Raw genomic sequence first — 16,259 nt, 5'->3', positions numbered from 1 at the left:
GAAAGAAGAAATAAAGAGCCAAAGGCTTTCAGTCACTACATTTCATTGCAAGGATGGTGCCCTTTATTCAGCCAACACGTGGAGCCCTTCCCGTCTGCCAAGGACTAGGTCATTTGCTGGCCTTGCAAAAGCAGTGAACAAGGAAATGTTTCTGTTCTCATGAAGCTTACAGAAGACTGGGAAGACAGATGTTAAATAAAGCAATTAAGTATAATGTGATGATATAAGGGTATATAGGGTACTGTGGGAGAATTATCATGGGATCTTAACCCAGTCTATTAGTCATAACTATGATGATATAATTCGCCATTCAAGCTGAATACTTTTCAGAGTGAAAGGTGGTGCCAATAACAAATATGCTGGGACAACAAGAACTATCCAGGAAATCCAGGATGTAGGTCAACCTGGTCATACCTGATATTCAGCTTTTCTCACCCATAGAATAAATTCACGTAATTTTTTAAGTCTCAAGCCTAATACAATAGGCTCTCTGTACACTACAGAATCTTAGCTGTATACATGTAAATGGAACATTTTAAAATTATAAACTTCCAAATAATATATAAATTCTACAAAATCCTTGCATCCTTTTTGGGGATTATGAATACATGAGATATTGTATAAAAACTTGCTTGTGTGGTTACAATGAAGAAAAAGGAAAGGAGTTCTTCCTTTTTGTCATATTTTTAGTCCCAGAGTTTCAGAGCAATTTATAAGATTCTACTGCACAGCTAATGCTATTTAGTGCATGCATATATTTTTAATGAACTCATACACAAAACAATGCATTATCAGGACAATACTGTACCAATATATTTTCCATTTGTGAGCTGGCATCCAAAGATTACCTTTATCTGAACATATTTTGCACTTTCTGGCCCCCATGCCTTTGTTTTTAAGTTATACTTCACCTGGAGAGACTTCCACATTTCCCATTTGCCTGAAAAATTCCTATTAATTTTTAAGCACCATTTCCTCACCTAAAAAAAAAAAACCTTGCCCACTCCTCTTTCTGAACACATGCTATGGGAGCCAAATGGCACAGTGGAAAGAACTCTGAGAGAAATCTGTGCTCCATCACAGATGGCAATGCTGGGGCAACTCTTTACCGATCCGGGACTTCCTCTTCTTATCCATGAGAGAGAGATTAAAATAATTTGAAGTGATATTAAGAATTATTGTTCTATGTGTGGTGATGGATGCTAACTAGACTGACTGCGGTGGTCATTTTGCAATATATACATCTTTCAAATCATTATGTTACACACCTAAAAGTAATTTAAAGTTATGTATCAATTATATCTTGATTACAAATAATAAATAAAAAAGAATTATTGCTAACTGGGTGTGTTAATGTTATTGTGGTCATGTATTTTAAGTAACATTTATCTTTTAGAGATGCTACTAAAATTTATAGATGAAATAATTTTATGTTTGGAATTTGCTTGAAAATAGTATGGGGAAGGCAGGGAGAGGGTAGCAAAGTGATACAGATAAGGCATTAATTGATAATTTTTGAACTTGCATTATGGGGTTCATAATACTATCCTGTCTGCTTTTTAATAGATGGAAATTTTCCATAATACAAAGATTTTTTAAATATTCTAAAGTTCTTTCCAGTTCTAAATCTCCATAATTCTATGTTCAGTATGAATTTTATGTTCAATTAGCAATCAACTACATACTCCCTTGTGATATTTCTTGTCATTTTACTATTTTTTGCTAATATTTCATAAGAGTATGCCCTATTTCTTTGACTACACTAAGACATTTCTTAGACAATGGCCTAGCTTTGGTATATTTGAATTTCCTTTATTATATCTAGAAAATCAGTAAACCTACAACTGATTAATGAGAGACCCGAAGGGCCAGATTCAAATATGATTTGAAATGAATTAAGGACACAAGGTAAGACTTTTTCTGAAAAACAACCTGAGACATTTAGAGATTAATACTAACACACACCACTTGCAACTTACTATAAATGTTAAATTAAACCTTCTCTGGAAATACATAGAGCTAATGGCTATTTTATATTATGTTCAAGAGAGATAGGTTTTATTCAAAAAAATTTTTGACTGCTTAGAGCATTTTAGAAATAAATTATGGAATTGTTCACTATATTGTGTTGGGGAAAAAATCCAAGAGTACTAATAAGCTTATTCCTCTGGAAGATGAAGCATTTAAATCAGTCTATCATTGATATTTATGTACAAACTTTGCACACAAAATATTTAGCCTGCAAGCATCTACCACTACCCCAGAGAGATTCAGATCAGAAGGCCCAGTTCCTCCCCATGAATTTTAATAGAATGTACTCGCAGCTGAGGATTGGCCAGCATTTCTAAGTGGTGATGAATGAGAAGACAGATGGGTCCTTGGAGTAACAGAAGGCCAAGTCTTCAAAGGTGGCCGCAGCCTACCTTCTCCGACAACATCAGCATACTCACTCTCGATCTATAACTAGGCATGCCACATCATTTTCTTCAGCAATAATGTTAGCTGATCTGACATCCTCACTGCAGACAGAAACAGGGAAGTCAATTTTCCACCATTAGAAATTAAACATCCATTTTTATTAGAGAACCTACTTTTTTATGAAACACCATCACTTAAACCTTCCAAAGACTGCTTTTTTTTTTTTTTTTTTAACATCATAACGTATACTCCATCCCTTTCCAAAAAAGGACTGGAAATGTGTCCCAATAAAGGTTAATATGCAAGGAATTCAGACAAGATAACTGCACTGGGAACAGAGAGGAATCAGTGACTGTGACTGTCTATGGAATATCCTTCTGGGCTTTGTTTCAGACAAAATAAAATACCTCTCCTGTGATCAAGTGGGAATTGCTAATTATAAGCAGCCAAAACTGAAATTAACAGATCAAAGAAATTTACTGGGAAAACATTCAAGTAATTAACATAGAATAAAAAAAAACAATCAAGAATAAAGCCCAAAGAAAGTGTTTTGAGTACCATATCACCCAATGATTTAAATAAACACGAAAATACTTTAATTTCATAAAGCCTAAGATGTACATTTTCCACTAAAATCTCTGAAATCAGAGCATGTCTTACAATTGATGATGAATCATATTGTAATTAATAGCACTGTCTTTCTTTCTCAAGGGTACATAATATAATTGGTGCATCTCACAATTGATATCCTAGATACAATGAATTATGACATATGACCTAATGACTGTAAACTTAATGACCTAAAGGATACCAATAGGCCAAGCACTGGGTAAAGTATTTCTTTAGAGACCTTTATTTGTATTAGTTTCCTCCTCTATAAGTTACAAACTAAAGACACTGAAAAATGGTACACCCAGATGGTACCCAGTGCTGTGAGATTCATTTAAGTAACTGGGAGGAACAAGGAGACTGAGACTGCTCTAAGCATCTTCATCAAAAATGGCATCACACAAAGTATATATATAGTTCCTTCTTCTTCCCTTAGTGATGGAATAGGAAAAACTTGGTGACCCATTTCTCATTCCAAAGAAGTCCCTTATCCACATAGCTAATATCCAGGGTCCGTCTGATATAACCCATAGTTCCTCCCAAATTTATAGGGTCCTTGCTAGAGACATAGGTGAAAACATTCCAGCTTGATGAGCTTTTGAGCTGAGAGCTGGGTAGCCTGTACTCAACTTGTATGTGTGTAGACATCTATATCTATATGTAGAGATAGATATACATATACACACACATATGCATATACATATGATCTTAGATATGAGCCAATTTGATTTGTGAGTTGAGAAAAGCAAAGGTATGGCATCCCTTTCACTTGTCAGTGTCAAGACTGACTAGGAATATTCTCTGCAAACACTTTATAAATATTAGGGTTTATAAATATACATGTTTCTTTCATAATAACTGTGTAAGTGCCATGGATAAATTTTTGCCCATAAAATGTTGCAAGAACTCCTGGGACTAATTAATGTCAAGTCCCAGAAATACACAGACTATAAGGAATATTGAGTCGCCATCAGTGGCCCTAAAAAGTGATAGCAAAGAAATGAACAAAAATGTAAAAATATTTGTATCCAATGCTCCTTTTCCTTGATTTTAGCTTTATGCTTCCAAATGCCTGGGGAGTTGGGTATCTATATTAAATACAAATTCCCATGTTTCTCATGGAAAAACACTGTAATTGGCTGGCTGTAACATATAGCATAAATTATTTCAGGTCCAGCAAAATCAGACAGCGTATTTCTTTCAAGAGCTCTTTGACTCTTACGGTGCATTTATAAAGTTCTCTGCACTTTCAAACTTTAGTTGTTTTTTTTTTTTTGAAGGTATGAGAAAAAGAATCTAGTAATGTTAAGAACAAATACATTGAAGTTTTGAATAACAATATTACATAATTATATTACATGAACCTATTCATATTGTCACAACCAAAAAAATTAAAAAGGACAATTTCCCTGCTGTTGAAACAAGTTAATTACGAGCTAGAAAACGGGAAAAAAACATTTTAGCTTGTCTTTAAATTCCATTTTTAAATTGTTTACAAAATAACCATAATCTAACTTACTAAGTTTAAACAGTTTTTCCATTAAAAATAAGAGCTTCATAATTTTTAAATAATCAAATTTGTCTCCCAGTAATTTATGAACACCTTTTCTTTGCTCTATACTTAATATTATCATCACATACAAATCAGCAAAACTGGCACGTCATGACAAAAATTTAAAAGGAAGAAAGTGAACAGAAATAATACTTGTTTCTATAAGCACAAATTGGAAATAAAAACCATTTAGAAATAACATAAAGTTTAAATGATGTCTCAACTAATTTCAAATAGTCCTTTAAAAACATACATAACTCCAAAAAAAGTATTGCTCAAAACTCTACACTTGATCTTAGTCAAAAGGCCGAGAAGCAATTCAAAACTCTAATTTGATCTTTTATAAAGTTATTTATTTTTTTTAAAGATTTTTATTTATTTATTTGACAGAGAGAGACACAGCGAGAGAGGGAACACAAGCAGGGGGAGTGGAGAGGGAGAAGCAGGCTTCCCGCCGAGCAGGGAGCCCGATGCAGGGCTCGATCCCAGGACTCTGGGATCATGACCTGAGCCAAAGGCAGATGCCCAATGACTGAGCCACCCAGGTGCCCCTAAAGTCATTTATATTTAAGAAAATGTGTTGTTGTTTTTTTTTACTTGAGGTTGTTTTCTGAGTCCCAGGAAGTACACAGTGTCTCCTGAGACATTTTTTGATCTTTATAAATATTTCTTCCATAAGTTAGATTAAGAGTAGATAACCTCATCCATCAAAAGACGTAAGGTTCAGGTAGAAGTTCCATACACACTATTTTTTTTAATTAATTTATTCTTTTTAATTTTATTATGTTATGTTAGTCACCATACAATACATCATTGGTTTTTGATGTAGTGATCCACGATCCATTGTTTTCGTATAACACCCAGTGCTCCATGCAGTACGTGCCCTCCTTAATACTCATCACCAGGCTAACCAATCCCCCCTCCCCCCTCCCCTCTAAAACCCTGTTTGTTTCTCAGAGTCCATAGTCTCTCATGGTTCATCTCTCCCTCCGATTTCCCACCCATTTTTCCCTTCCTTCTCCTAATGTCCTCCATGCTATTCCTTATGTTCCACAAATACGTGAAACCACATGATAATTGACTTTCTCTGCTTGACTTATTTCACTTAGCATAATCTCCTCCAGTCCCATCCATGTTGATGTAAAAGTTGGGTATTCATCCCTTCTGATGGCTGAGTAATATTCCATTGTATATATGGACCACATCTTCTTTATCTATTCATCTGTTGAAGGCCATCTCGGCTCTTTCCACAGTTTGGCTACTGCGGACATTGCTGCTATGAACATTGGGGTGCATATGGCCCTTATTTTCACTACATCTGTGTCTTTGGGGTAAATACCCAGTAGTGCAATTGCTGGGTCATAGGGTAGCTCTATTTTTAATTTTTTGAGGCACTTCCACACTGTTTTCCAAAGTGGCTGTACCAACTTGCATTCCCACCAACAGTGTAAGAGGGTTCCCCTTTCTCCACAACTTCTCCAACATTTGTTGTTTCTTGCCTTGTCAATTTTTGCCATTCTAACTGGTGTAAGGTGGTATCTCATTGTGGTTTTGATTTGAATTTCCCTGATGGCTAATGATGATGAACATTTTTTCATGTGTCTGTTAGCCATTTGTATGTCTTCTTCAGAGAAGTGTCTTTTCATATCTTCTGCCCACTTTTTGACTTGATTATTTGTTTTTTGGCTGTTGAGTTTGAGAAGTTCTTTATAGATCTTGGATACCAGCCCTTTATCTGTAGTGTCATTTGCAAATATCTTCTCCCATTCTGTGGGTTCCCTCTTTGTTTTGTTGACTGTTTCCTTTGCTGTGCAGAAGCTTTTTATCTTGATGAAGTCCCAAAAGTTCATTTTTGCTTTTGTTTCACTAGCTTTTGGATATGTATCTTGAAAGAAGTTGCTGTGGGCGATGTCAAAGAGGTTACTGCCTATGTTCTCTTCTAGGATTTTGATGGATTCCTGTCTCACATTGAGGTCTTTCATCCACTTTGAGTTTATCTTTGTGAATGGTGTTAGAGAATGGTCGAGTTTCATTCTTCTGCATGTGGCTGTCCAATTTCCCCAGCACCATTTATTGAAGAGACTGTCTTTTTTCCATTGCATGTTTTTTCCTGCTTTGTCAAAGATTACTTGACCATAGAGTTGAGGGTCCATATCCGGGTTCTCTATTCTGTTCCATTGGTCTATATGTTTGTTTTTGTGCCAGTGCCATGCTGTCTTGGTGATCACAGCTTTGTAATATAGCTTGAAATCGGGCAACGTGATGCCCCCAGCTTTGTTTTTCTTTTTCAACATTTCCTTGGCGATTCAGGGTCTTTTCTGATTCCATACAAATTTTAGGATTGTTTGTTCCAGCACTTTGAAAACTGTCATTGGAATTTTGATTGGGATGGCATTGAAGGTATAGATTGCTCTGGGTAGCATAGACATTTCAACAATGTTTATTCTTCCGATCCATGAGCATGGAATATTTTTCCATCTTTTTGTGTCTTCTTCAATTCCTTTCATGAGTGTTTTGTAGTTCCTAGAGTATAGATCCTTTACCTCTTTGGTTAGGTTTATTCCGAGGTATCTTATGGTTTTTGGTGCTATTGTAAATGGAATCGTTTCTCTAATTTCTTTCTACAGTTGCATTGTTAGTGTATAAGAAAGCAACTAATTTTCGTGCATTGATTTTGTATCCTGCCACATTACTGAATTGCTGGATGAGTTCCAGTAACTTGGGGGTGGAGTCTTTTGGGTTTTCCACATAAAGTATCATGTCGTCTGCGAAAAGAGAGAGTTTGACTTCTTCTTTGCCAATTTGACCACCTTTTATTTCTTTTTGTTGTCTGATTGCTATTGCTAGGACTTCTAGTACTATGTTGAACAATAGTGGTGAGAGTGGGCATCCTTGACGTGTTCCTGATCTTAAGGGAAGGGCTCTCAGCTTTTCCCCATTGAGGATGATATTCACTGTGGGATTTTCATAGATGGATTTTATGAGCTTGAGGAATGTTCCCTCTATCCCTATACTCTGGAGAGTTTTAATCAGGAAAGGATGTTGTATTTTGTCAAATGCTTTTTCTGCATCAATTGAGAGGACCATATGCTTCTTCTCCCTCCTCTTATTAATGTGTTCTATCACATTGATTGATTTGCGAATGTTGAACCACACTTGCATCCCGGGGATAAATCCCACTTGGTCGTGGTGGATGATCCTTTTAATGTATTGTTGGATCCTATTAGCTAGGATTTTGTTGAGGATTTTGGAATCCATATTCATCAGGGATATCGGTCTGAAATTCTCCTTTTTGATGGGGTCTTTGCCTGGTTTGGGGATTAAGGTAATGCTGGCCTCATAGAATGAGTTTGGAAGTTTTCCTTCTGTTTCTATTTTTTGAAACAGCTTCAGTAGAATAGGTATTATTTCTTCTTTGAATGTTTGGTAGAATTCCCCAGGGAATCCATCAGGCCCTGGACTCTTGTTTTTTGGGAGGTTTTTGATCACTGCTTCGATCTCGTTACTGGTTATTGGCCTATTCAGGTTGTCAATTTCTTCCTGTTTCAGTCTTGGCAGCTTATAGGTTTCCAGGAAGGCCTCCATTTCATCCAGATTGCTCAGTTTATTGGCATATAGTTGTTGATAATAATTTCTAATAATTGTTTCTATTTCCTTGGTGTTAGTCGTGATCTCTCCCCTTTCATTCATATTTTATTAATTTGGGTCCTTTCTCTTTTCTTTTGGATAAGTCTGGCCAGTGGTTTATCAATCTTATTAATTCTTTCAAAGAACCAACTTCTAGTTTCGTTGATCTGACCTACTGTGTTTCTGGTTTCTAATTCATTGATTTCTGCTCTAATTTTAATTATTTCTCTTCTAATGCATGGCTTAGGCGTCATTTGTTGCTTTTTCTCTAGTTCTTTAAGGTGTAGAGTTAGTCGGTGAATTCGGGATTTTTCTATTTTTTTGAGTGAGGCTTGGATGGCTATGTATTTCCCCCTTAGGACCACCTTTGCAGTATTCCATAGGTTTTGGATCGATGTGTTTTCATTCTCATTGATTTCCATGAATTGTTTAAGTTCCTCTTTGATTTCTTGGTTGACCCAAACATTCTTGAGCAGAGTGGTCTTTAGCTTCCAAGTGTTTGAATTTCTGCCAAATTTTTTCTTGTGATTGAGTTCCAGTTTTAGAGCATTGTGGTCTGAGAATATGCAGGGAATAATCTCAATCTTCTGGTATCGGTTGAGACCTGATTTGTGACCCAGTATATGGTCTATTCTGGAGAAAGTTCCATGTGCGCTCGAGAAGAATGAGTATTCTGTTGTTTTAGGGTGGAATGTTCTGTAAATATCTATGAGGTCCATCTGGTCCAATGTATCATTCAAAGCTCTTGTTTCCTTGTTGATTTTCTGCTTAGATGATCTGTCCATTGCTGAGAGTGGAGTATTGAGGTCTCCTACAATTAACGTATTGTTATCAATATGACTCTTTATTTTGCTTAACAGTTGGCTTATATAGATGGCTGCTCCCATGTTGGGGGCATAGATATTTACAGTTGTTAGATCTTCTTGTTGGATAGACCCTGTAAGAATGATACAGTGTCCTTCTGTGTCTCTTGTTACAGACTTTAGTTTAAAATCTAATTTGTCTGATATAAGAATTGCTACCCCAGCTTTCTTTTGAGGTCCACTGGCATGGAACATGCATCTCCATCCCTTCACTTTCAGTCTGGATGTATCTTTAGGTTCAAAATGAGTCTCTTGTAGACAGCATATGGATGGGTCCTGTCTTTCTATCCAATCTGCAACCCTGTGCCATTTTATGGGAGCATTTAAGCCATTCACGTTGAGAGTGATTATTGAAAAATATGAATTAATTGTCATCATGTTGCCTGTGAAGATGTTGTTTTTATAGACTGTCCCTGTAAATTTGTTGTAGATCACTCTTGGGGTCTTTCTCCTTTTATAGAACCCCCCTTAATATTTCTTGCAGGGCCGGCTTAGTGGTCACATATTCTTTCAGCTTCTGCCGGTCGTGGAAGCTCTGCATCTCTCCATCCGTTCTAAATGAAAGCCTTGCCGGATAAAGTATTCTTGGCTGCATGTTCTTCTCATTTAGTACCCTGAATATGTCTTGCCAGGCCTTTCTGGCTTGCCAGGTCTCTGTGGATAGGTCTGACGTTATTCTGATGTTCCTCCCTCTGTACATAAGGAATCTCTTCCCCCTAACTGCCCTTAAGATGGTTTCCTTGGTTCTAAGATTTGCAAGTTTTACTATTACATGCCAGGTGTTGGCCTGTTTTCCTTCATCTTAGAAGGGGTCCTCTCTGCCTCTAGGACTCGAATGTTTGTTTCATTCCCCAGATTAGGGAAGTTCTCAGCTACAATTTGCTCAACTACATCTTCTAGTCCTCTCTCTCTCTCCACTCCCTCCGGGATTCCAATTATTCTGACATTGGAACGCTTCATGGTGTCACTTATTTCTCTGATTCTATTTTCATGGATTCTGAGTTGTTTTTCCCTGGCCTCCTCTTTTCCCTTTTTATCTATTATATTGTCTTCCAGGTCGCTTATTCTCTCTTCTGCCTCAGTTACCCTAGCTGTTAGATTATCTAGATTGGACCGGATCTCATTGATAGCATTTTTAAGTTCTGCCAATTCACCTTTTATTTCTGCCCTTAGAGACTCTATGTTGCCATTAATTGATTTCTCCATTCTAGCCATTGTCTTCACAATTGCTAGCCTGAATTCCATCTCCAACATCTTGGTTATATCTGCATCCATTTGTAAATCTGCAGCATAAGTCATAATCTCTGAGTCTTTTCTGTTTTGGGGGCTCCTCCTCCTAGTCACTCTGTTGATGCGTGTTTGAGGGAATGTATAGAGTCCAAATTATTGACCAGAACCCAAGCAAGATGCACCTGTTTTCTTGGGACCTTAGGGTTGCTGGCCTCTTGTTTTCCCAGCCTGTCTTCTGTGGGTGGGGCCTGCCACGCTGTTACTCAGGCAACCCTGTTTGGGTGGAGTTGCCCTGCGCCCCTGTGGCAGGGGATGGGCTCAGTGGGAATCAGTTTTGGGGGCTTTTTTCCTCTGGCGGCTTTCACTGGCAGCTTTCCGCGTCTCTTCTGCGAGTCAGAGCAGAAGAGACCGTTTCCAACCCTCTGCCTCAGAGCAGAGAGATCACAGCCTTGTTCTTCGGTGAGCTCTCCAGGCCACACTGTCTCCGTTTCTGTCTGTGCTGCTATAAACTGCAGCGTCCTGGGTTGTGCGCAGCTCCGCAGTGCTCCCAGTCCTGCCTCCAGGTCGGAGCACGTCTCTGCCCTTTGTGCTTCTAAAACCGCCAGCCACTCCCAGTTTGCACACGCGCAACCCCACCGCTCTGGGTTTCCACCCCGGGGGCTGCCCTAAAGTCCTTTCCCCGCCACTACCGGTCTGCGAGCCTGTGCCCCGTCTGCAGCGCGCAAGGCTGTCGCTCAACGGTGGTGTAGGATCCCCACGGCCAGGCACCCTCCCGCTGCCATTTATCCTCTGATATCTGCCCGTGGAATCATGGCTCCCCACTTCGTACCTCAAAACCAACCGCCTGCGATATTCTGTTTGTAGAGATCCAGACCTTCTTACATCTCAGGCTGGTTTCATGGGTGCTCAGAGTGGTCTGGTAGATATCCAGCTCAATTCCGGGGACCGGTTGAAATAGGGTCCCCTACTCCTCCGCCATCTTTCCCCCTCCCCAACATACACACTACTTTGAGTTGTTTCTAAAACTTGCAAAATGAGCTGATAAAAATTCTTAAGGAAATATTGCTTTTGGCATAATGATTTTAAAGCACACAAAATATGTAGTCATTATTCAATAATTTTTTAAGAAGGGGAAAATGGCAATATTTCAAACCTTGGAAATATAAAAAACTTATTCTTAAAGGAAAATTATAATTCTCATGTCTTTAGTCTTTCTTTTTTTTTTATTATGTTATGTTAATCACCATAAATCACACCATTAGTTTTTGATGTAGTGTTTTTAGTCTCTTTCTTTGACACTCTTTTCAACTAAAGATTCTAATAGAACACCAATTTTATTTTCACTAGCAAATTTAAGCTTTTCCCATTTCTTTTCGTTCGAAATTAGTCCACTTATTTCATGCGTAACAATGAAATTGTTAGGGGCGCCTGGGTGGCTCAGTTGGTTAAGCATCTGCCTTAACCAGCATCTGACCGGCTCAGGTCATGATCCCAGGGTCCTGGGATCAAGTCCCACATTGGGCTCCCTGCTCAGCGGGGAGCCTGCTTCTCCCTCTCCCTCTGCCTGCCTCTCTGCCTACTTGTGCTCTCTCTCTCTGTCAAATAAATAAAATCTTTCAAAAAAAAAAAAGAATAAAGGAGAAAAAACTTTCTTTTAAAAAAATGAAATTTTTAGTATCCAGTTTAAAATTTTTGTTTAATTCCTGAATATTAGCTGACATTAATTGGTAGCTCAATTTGACATCTCTAAAGGAGTAGTTGCACATGCAAAGCATTCAAAGAATTATTTAAGTATGGTACAGAAATCACACATTTACCTGATAAGAGCTTTTTCTCCAAAGTATTCTCCTTTCTGCAGTGTTTTTATCAGTTGTGGTTGATCATGGCCCTCTGTGCTCTGGGTGACTTTCACCTAAACGATGTTAAACAATTAAAAAGAGAGGGGAAAAAAGAAAAAAATGAGAATCTGGTTGAATATCCATTCACCCAGACCCTTTGGATCTATAAAAATTTGACTGAAATAAGGAAATAGACAAGCCTTTGCTTTAACTTTGTAGTAGTTAGGACAATCTTGCTACAGTCAACTCATTTGGAGGGACCGAGAAATCCTGTGATTTAACACAACCAAATGACTCCCCATCTGTAAGAGAAATATTCTCCATTCAAATCCTACCTCTCAAAGTTAAAATTTTTTATGTGAACCCTGTGATTCCTTCCTAGAGATATTCGAGACAAATAATAATGGTCTTGTAGGAACTTCCATTATTTCAAAATCCAAGGAGAGTTGACAAATTAATCAAGAATAAGGCTAAGTATCAGGAGTTTTGAATCTGGTGTCCATGATTGACTTGTTAAATCCCTTTACCCTCTAAAACTGGATGCAAAATGTGGATTTGGAGAAGGGTCATAACTTTCATGGGTGTCTCAGTGTGACCCATGGCCCAGGAGAGTTTAAGAATTCCCACGGCAGAACTGAACAAAAACTTCAATATTTCTGTTTGTGGCTAGAATTACGCCAATTCAACATGATAACGAGGGTTGCTTTGTGTTGGTTAGACATTCTGATTAGCATTTACGGAAGTTGCAATGAATTAAAATTTTAAAAAACAATAAATGTAATTTGTTTATTAGTCGGAATGCTTTCAAAGCATGGGGTCCAGGTTGCGGAGAAATGATAAAAAGTATTTCTGAGTGTTGAAGAGTTTCTGAGGTTTGAAACTATTTTGTTAATCTTGTTTTCCTTCACTGGGTGCCCAGGTCAAAGTTCAACCACAAGTCAATTTACAAAGGGTAGTGCCTGACAAACTTTTCCATGGAAGAAAGAACATCTGTAAAATCCAGGCAGGTTATGGATGCAGGTGCTCAAGTTTCACTCTGTCATTCAATATTTCACTAATGCCTTTTATCTCTGAGGAACATTGTAGACAGAGTCAACATAGGAACAACTGGTAACATGTTATCCACTCAGTATCTAAGTAAAGAAAAAGATCTACTGTACATATACTGGCATAATATTTTCCTCAGCATCTAAACCAACTTGCGCTATGATATATGAATTGAAGTTTGAAGCGATATCGTTCTACAGCTTCATGGCTGGCCACTGTTGTCCTCAACTGTCAAGTTCATTCTCCCCACACTTGTCACATCCACTGGATGGAAATATTTTCCAGCCTGATCTTGGACCCTTGGGCTGACTGAGAATCTCAGATAAAAGAGATCTTAGAAAGAATCTAGTTATTTTATGCACAATGAAGAGAGGTCCAAAGAAAGTCAAGCAACATGCCTAGGATCACTAAGAAGTTACTGTCTCAGCTAGTACCCATCACAGGTCTCTTGCACCCCCAAACTTGGTGTTCAGACCAAACCTCACAGGACTTTTCTGAACAGAAGCTCCTTCACCTGTTCAATGCAGAGACTTCCCATAGCATTAGTTCCCAAACTAATGGGAACTGACCTTTTGATTTACTTTAAGTAAGCTGTAATTAATATTTACCTTTCCTTTTGCTAAGATGAAGAAAGTACTTCCTTCCTCGCCCTCTCTAATAATGTAATCTCCTTTGTCATAGTATTCCTATTGGGATGAGAGAGAAAGAAAAGGTTAAATCCAATGGAGACATATAGATGAAAGCATAAATGAAATTGAACTCTTCTTGTCTCTGAAATGAGCATTCCATGCCTCTTTCTTTTATTCGTTGTTTACTGTCACTGTAATCTTCTTGAACATTGCAGTCATAAGGTGTAGAAAAAGTATGGAGACTTTTGTTTTATTACGTGCATTTACGTTTATCTTTCCCAGAGAAAATTCACCTGAAAGACTGACTTTCAGGCATGGAAACTAAAGAACATGAAGAGAAATGAGAGCAAAACAATAATCACTGATATACAGGGGAGCTTTCACCTAAATAATCTAAATACAAGCTGTTCAGTGATCTGTAACAGTCTGAAACCGGGTCTAGAGTTTAGAAAAAGATTATCTAATACATTCAAAATATTAGCCCTAGTAGACAGTAGGAATATCAGCCTCAATTTCTAATTCCTTGAAGAGCAAATGCTGGGAAAACCCTACCTACATAGTAAGTAGCTCTTGCATATGGATTCTTTTAAAAAATTTATCATCATAAAAGATCAACATTAGAACTTTCCACATGTAAATTCCATTCTTCCACGTAGGTTTATCCTCATGAAATCTCAAATTGTCACTTATTTCTTTGTTTCCCTCATATATGTGTCTGTAATCAGAGAATTCTTGGGAAGGGAAAAGTAATTCATACATTTGTCAGACCAAAAGAGCAATTCAGTCTCTTAGAAAACAAAAGATGGATTAAACTGTCCACCTCTACTTCACTTTAACATTGTCTCAAAGTCAGAGAACCAAAATGGATCTCTTAATTATTTATACAAATAAAAATGGGCCTTTAATTTATTTAAAAAGGCATAATTAACAACATAATAGCTCTCTCTTATTTTTCTTTTAGATTTGAAAATAAAATCCAAACAAAACTACTTTTGCGTCTGCTGTATTTCAATACCCTTTTTGGTCATTTATGCTTAAAACCTATTTACATTTTTGAAATAAATATAACTCCTAATACAAATAAACATACCCTTTATTTACAGAGCACTATGTACATTTTGTAAGACATTTCAACATCTCATGGAAAGAAACATAATATCTTAGGGGAGAAAGTCCTTTGAAGCCAAACAGATGTAGATTCAAATCCCAATTCTGCTTTGAATTTCACATCCATCAACCCATAAAGTTCAGATAAGAACATTTACCTTCAAAGATTTAGAGAAGCATATTAGTTTTCTATTGCTGCTGTAGCAAATAACCACACATTTCTTAGTGGCTTCCAACAACACCCATTTATTATCTCACAGTTTCTGTGTCAAAGTCCAGGGTCACCTGGATTTTTCTCAAGGGTCTCCCAAGACTGAACTCAAAGTGTCAGGCAAGCTGTGTTGCCTTCTGGAGGCTCTGGGGAAAAGCCACTTTCAAGCTTAATCAGGCTGTTGGCAGAATTCAGTTTCTAGGATAAGGTCTCATTTCCATGCTGGCTGTCAGCCCCTTAGTTCCTAGAGACCTCTCTGAGGTCCTTGCACAGAGCCTCTGTGCTTCATAACCAATAATGGCTCATCAAATTCTGCTTAGACTTGAAAGGTCCCTGACTTCCACTTCTCCTGCATCTCTCTGACTCCAGCCAGAGAAAATTCTCTGCTTTTAAGGGCTCATGTAATTATATTCATCCCACCTAGATAATCCAGAATAGGCTCCTTATTTTAAGGTCCTGAACCTTAATTATATCTGCCCAGTCTCTTTGGCCATGTAACATAACATATTCACAACATTCCAGGGATTAGGACATTTTTGGGGGGTCCATTCTGCCTATCACAATAAGCCAATTAAAGACCATGTTTTGATGCATTAAAAGCACCTGAAACACAATAAATACTCAATTAATGATTGCCATGTTGAGGAGGAAGATGATTATGGTTTGCTTAACTATTACTTAAATTTTCTATGCCTCAGTTTACTTTTCTATTGAATTAAAATGGCGACCTACCACACCTAATGTTGAGATAGTGTATCTAAAGCGTCTGATAGCACATTTGATAAACACTGGGCACCTGGTGACTCTGAATTCCTGTGAAAGAGACTGTGAGCTGGTCATCAAAGCCTTCCACATTATACATGGCTGTCCAGGTTGATTGCACTCCCCAGCCTCCCTGTTAGTTGTAGCATGTGATTAAATTCTAGCTAAAAGAACCTGAGCTGAAGTGATGGGTGCCTTCTCCAGGCAAGGTCCATGAGCTGTTTCAGGCATGTGTCTTCATAGAGAGATCTTGGGAGAGGGATCATCTAGACCTTAGCTTGAGTTCCTGAATGACTCCATGTAGCCACCTGGGACGACCTTCCCTGGACTGTTATGTAAGCAAGAGACAAACCTCTACTTTATTTG

General features: G+C 37.8%; 1 protein-coding gene across 1 annotated transcript in view; it reads right to left on the bottom strand.

Annotated features, from left to right (window-relative positions):
• Positions 1 to 16,259, bottom strand: part of PRKG2 (protein kinase cGMP-dependent 2) — a 104,649-nt gene that overhangs the window by 42,632 nt on the left and 45,758 nt on the right. Inside the window, exons 7-9 of the mRNA XM_021702362.1 lie at positions 13,793 to 13,870; positions 12,117 to 12,211; positions 2,451 to 2,519 (exon numbers count right to left, since the gene is read on the bottom strand). Of these exons, the coding sequence (XP_021558037.1) occupies positions 2,451 to 2,519; positions 12,117 to 12,211; positions 13,793 to 13,870 (242 nt within the window). The remainder of the gene's footprint in view (positions 1 to 2,450; positions 2,520 to 12,116; positions 12,212 to 13,792; positions 13,871 to 16,259) is intronic.

This window comes from Neomonachus schauinslandi, chromosome 2, assembly GCF_002201575.2.
Source record: "Neomonachus schauinslandi chromosome 2, ASM220157v2, whole genome shotgun sequence".
NCBI lineage: Eukaryota > Metazoa > Chordata > Mammalia > Carnivora > Phocidae > Neomonachus > Neomonachus schauinslandi.
This window is presented reverse-complemented; position numbering and strand designations above follow the sequence as displayed.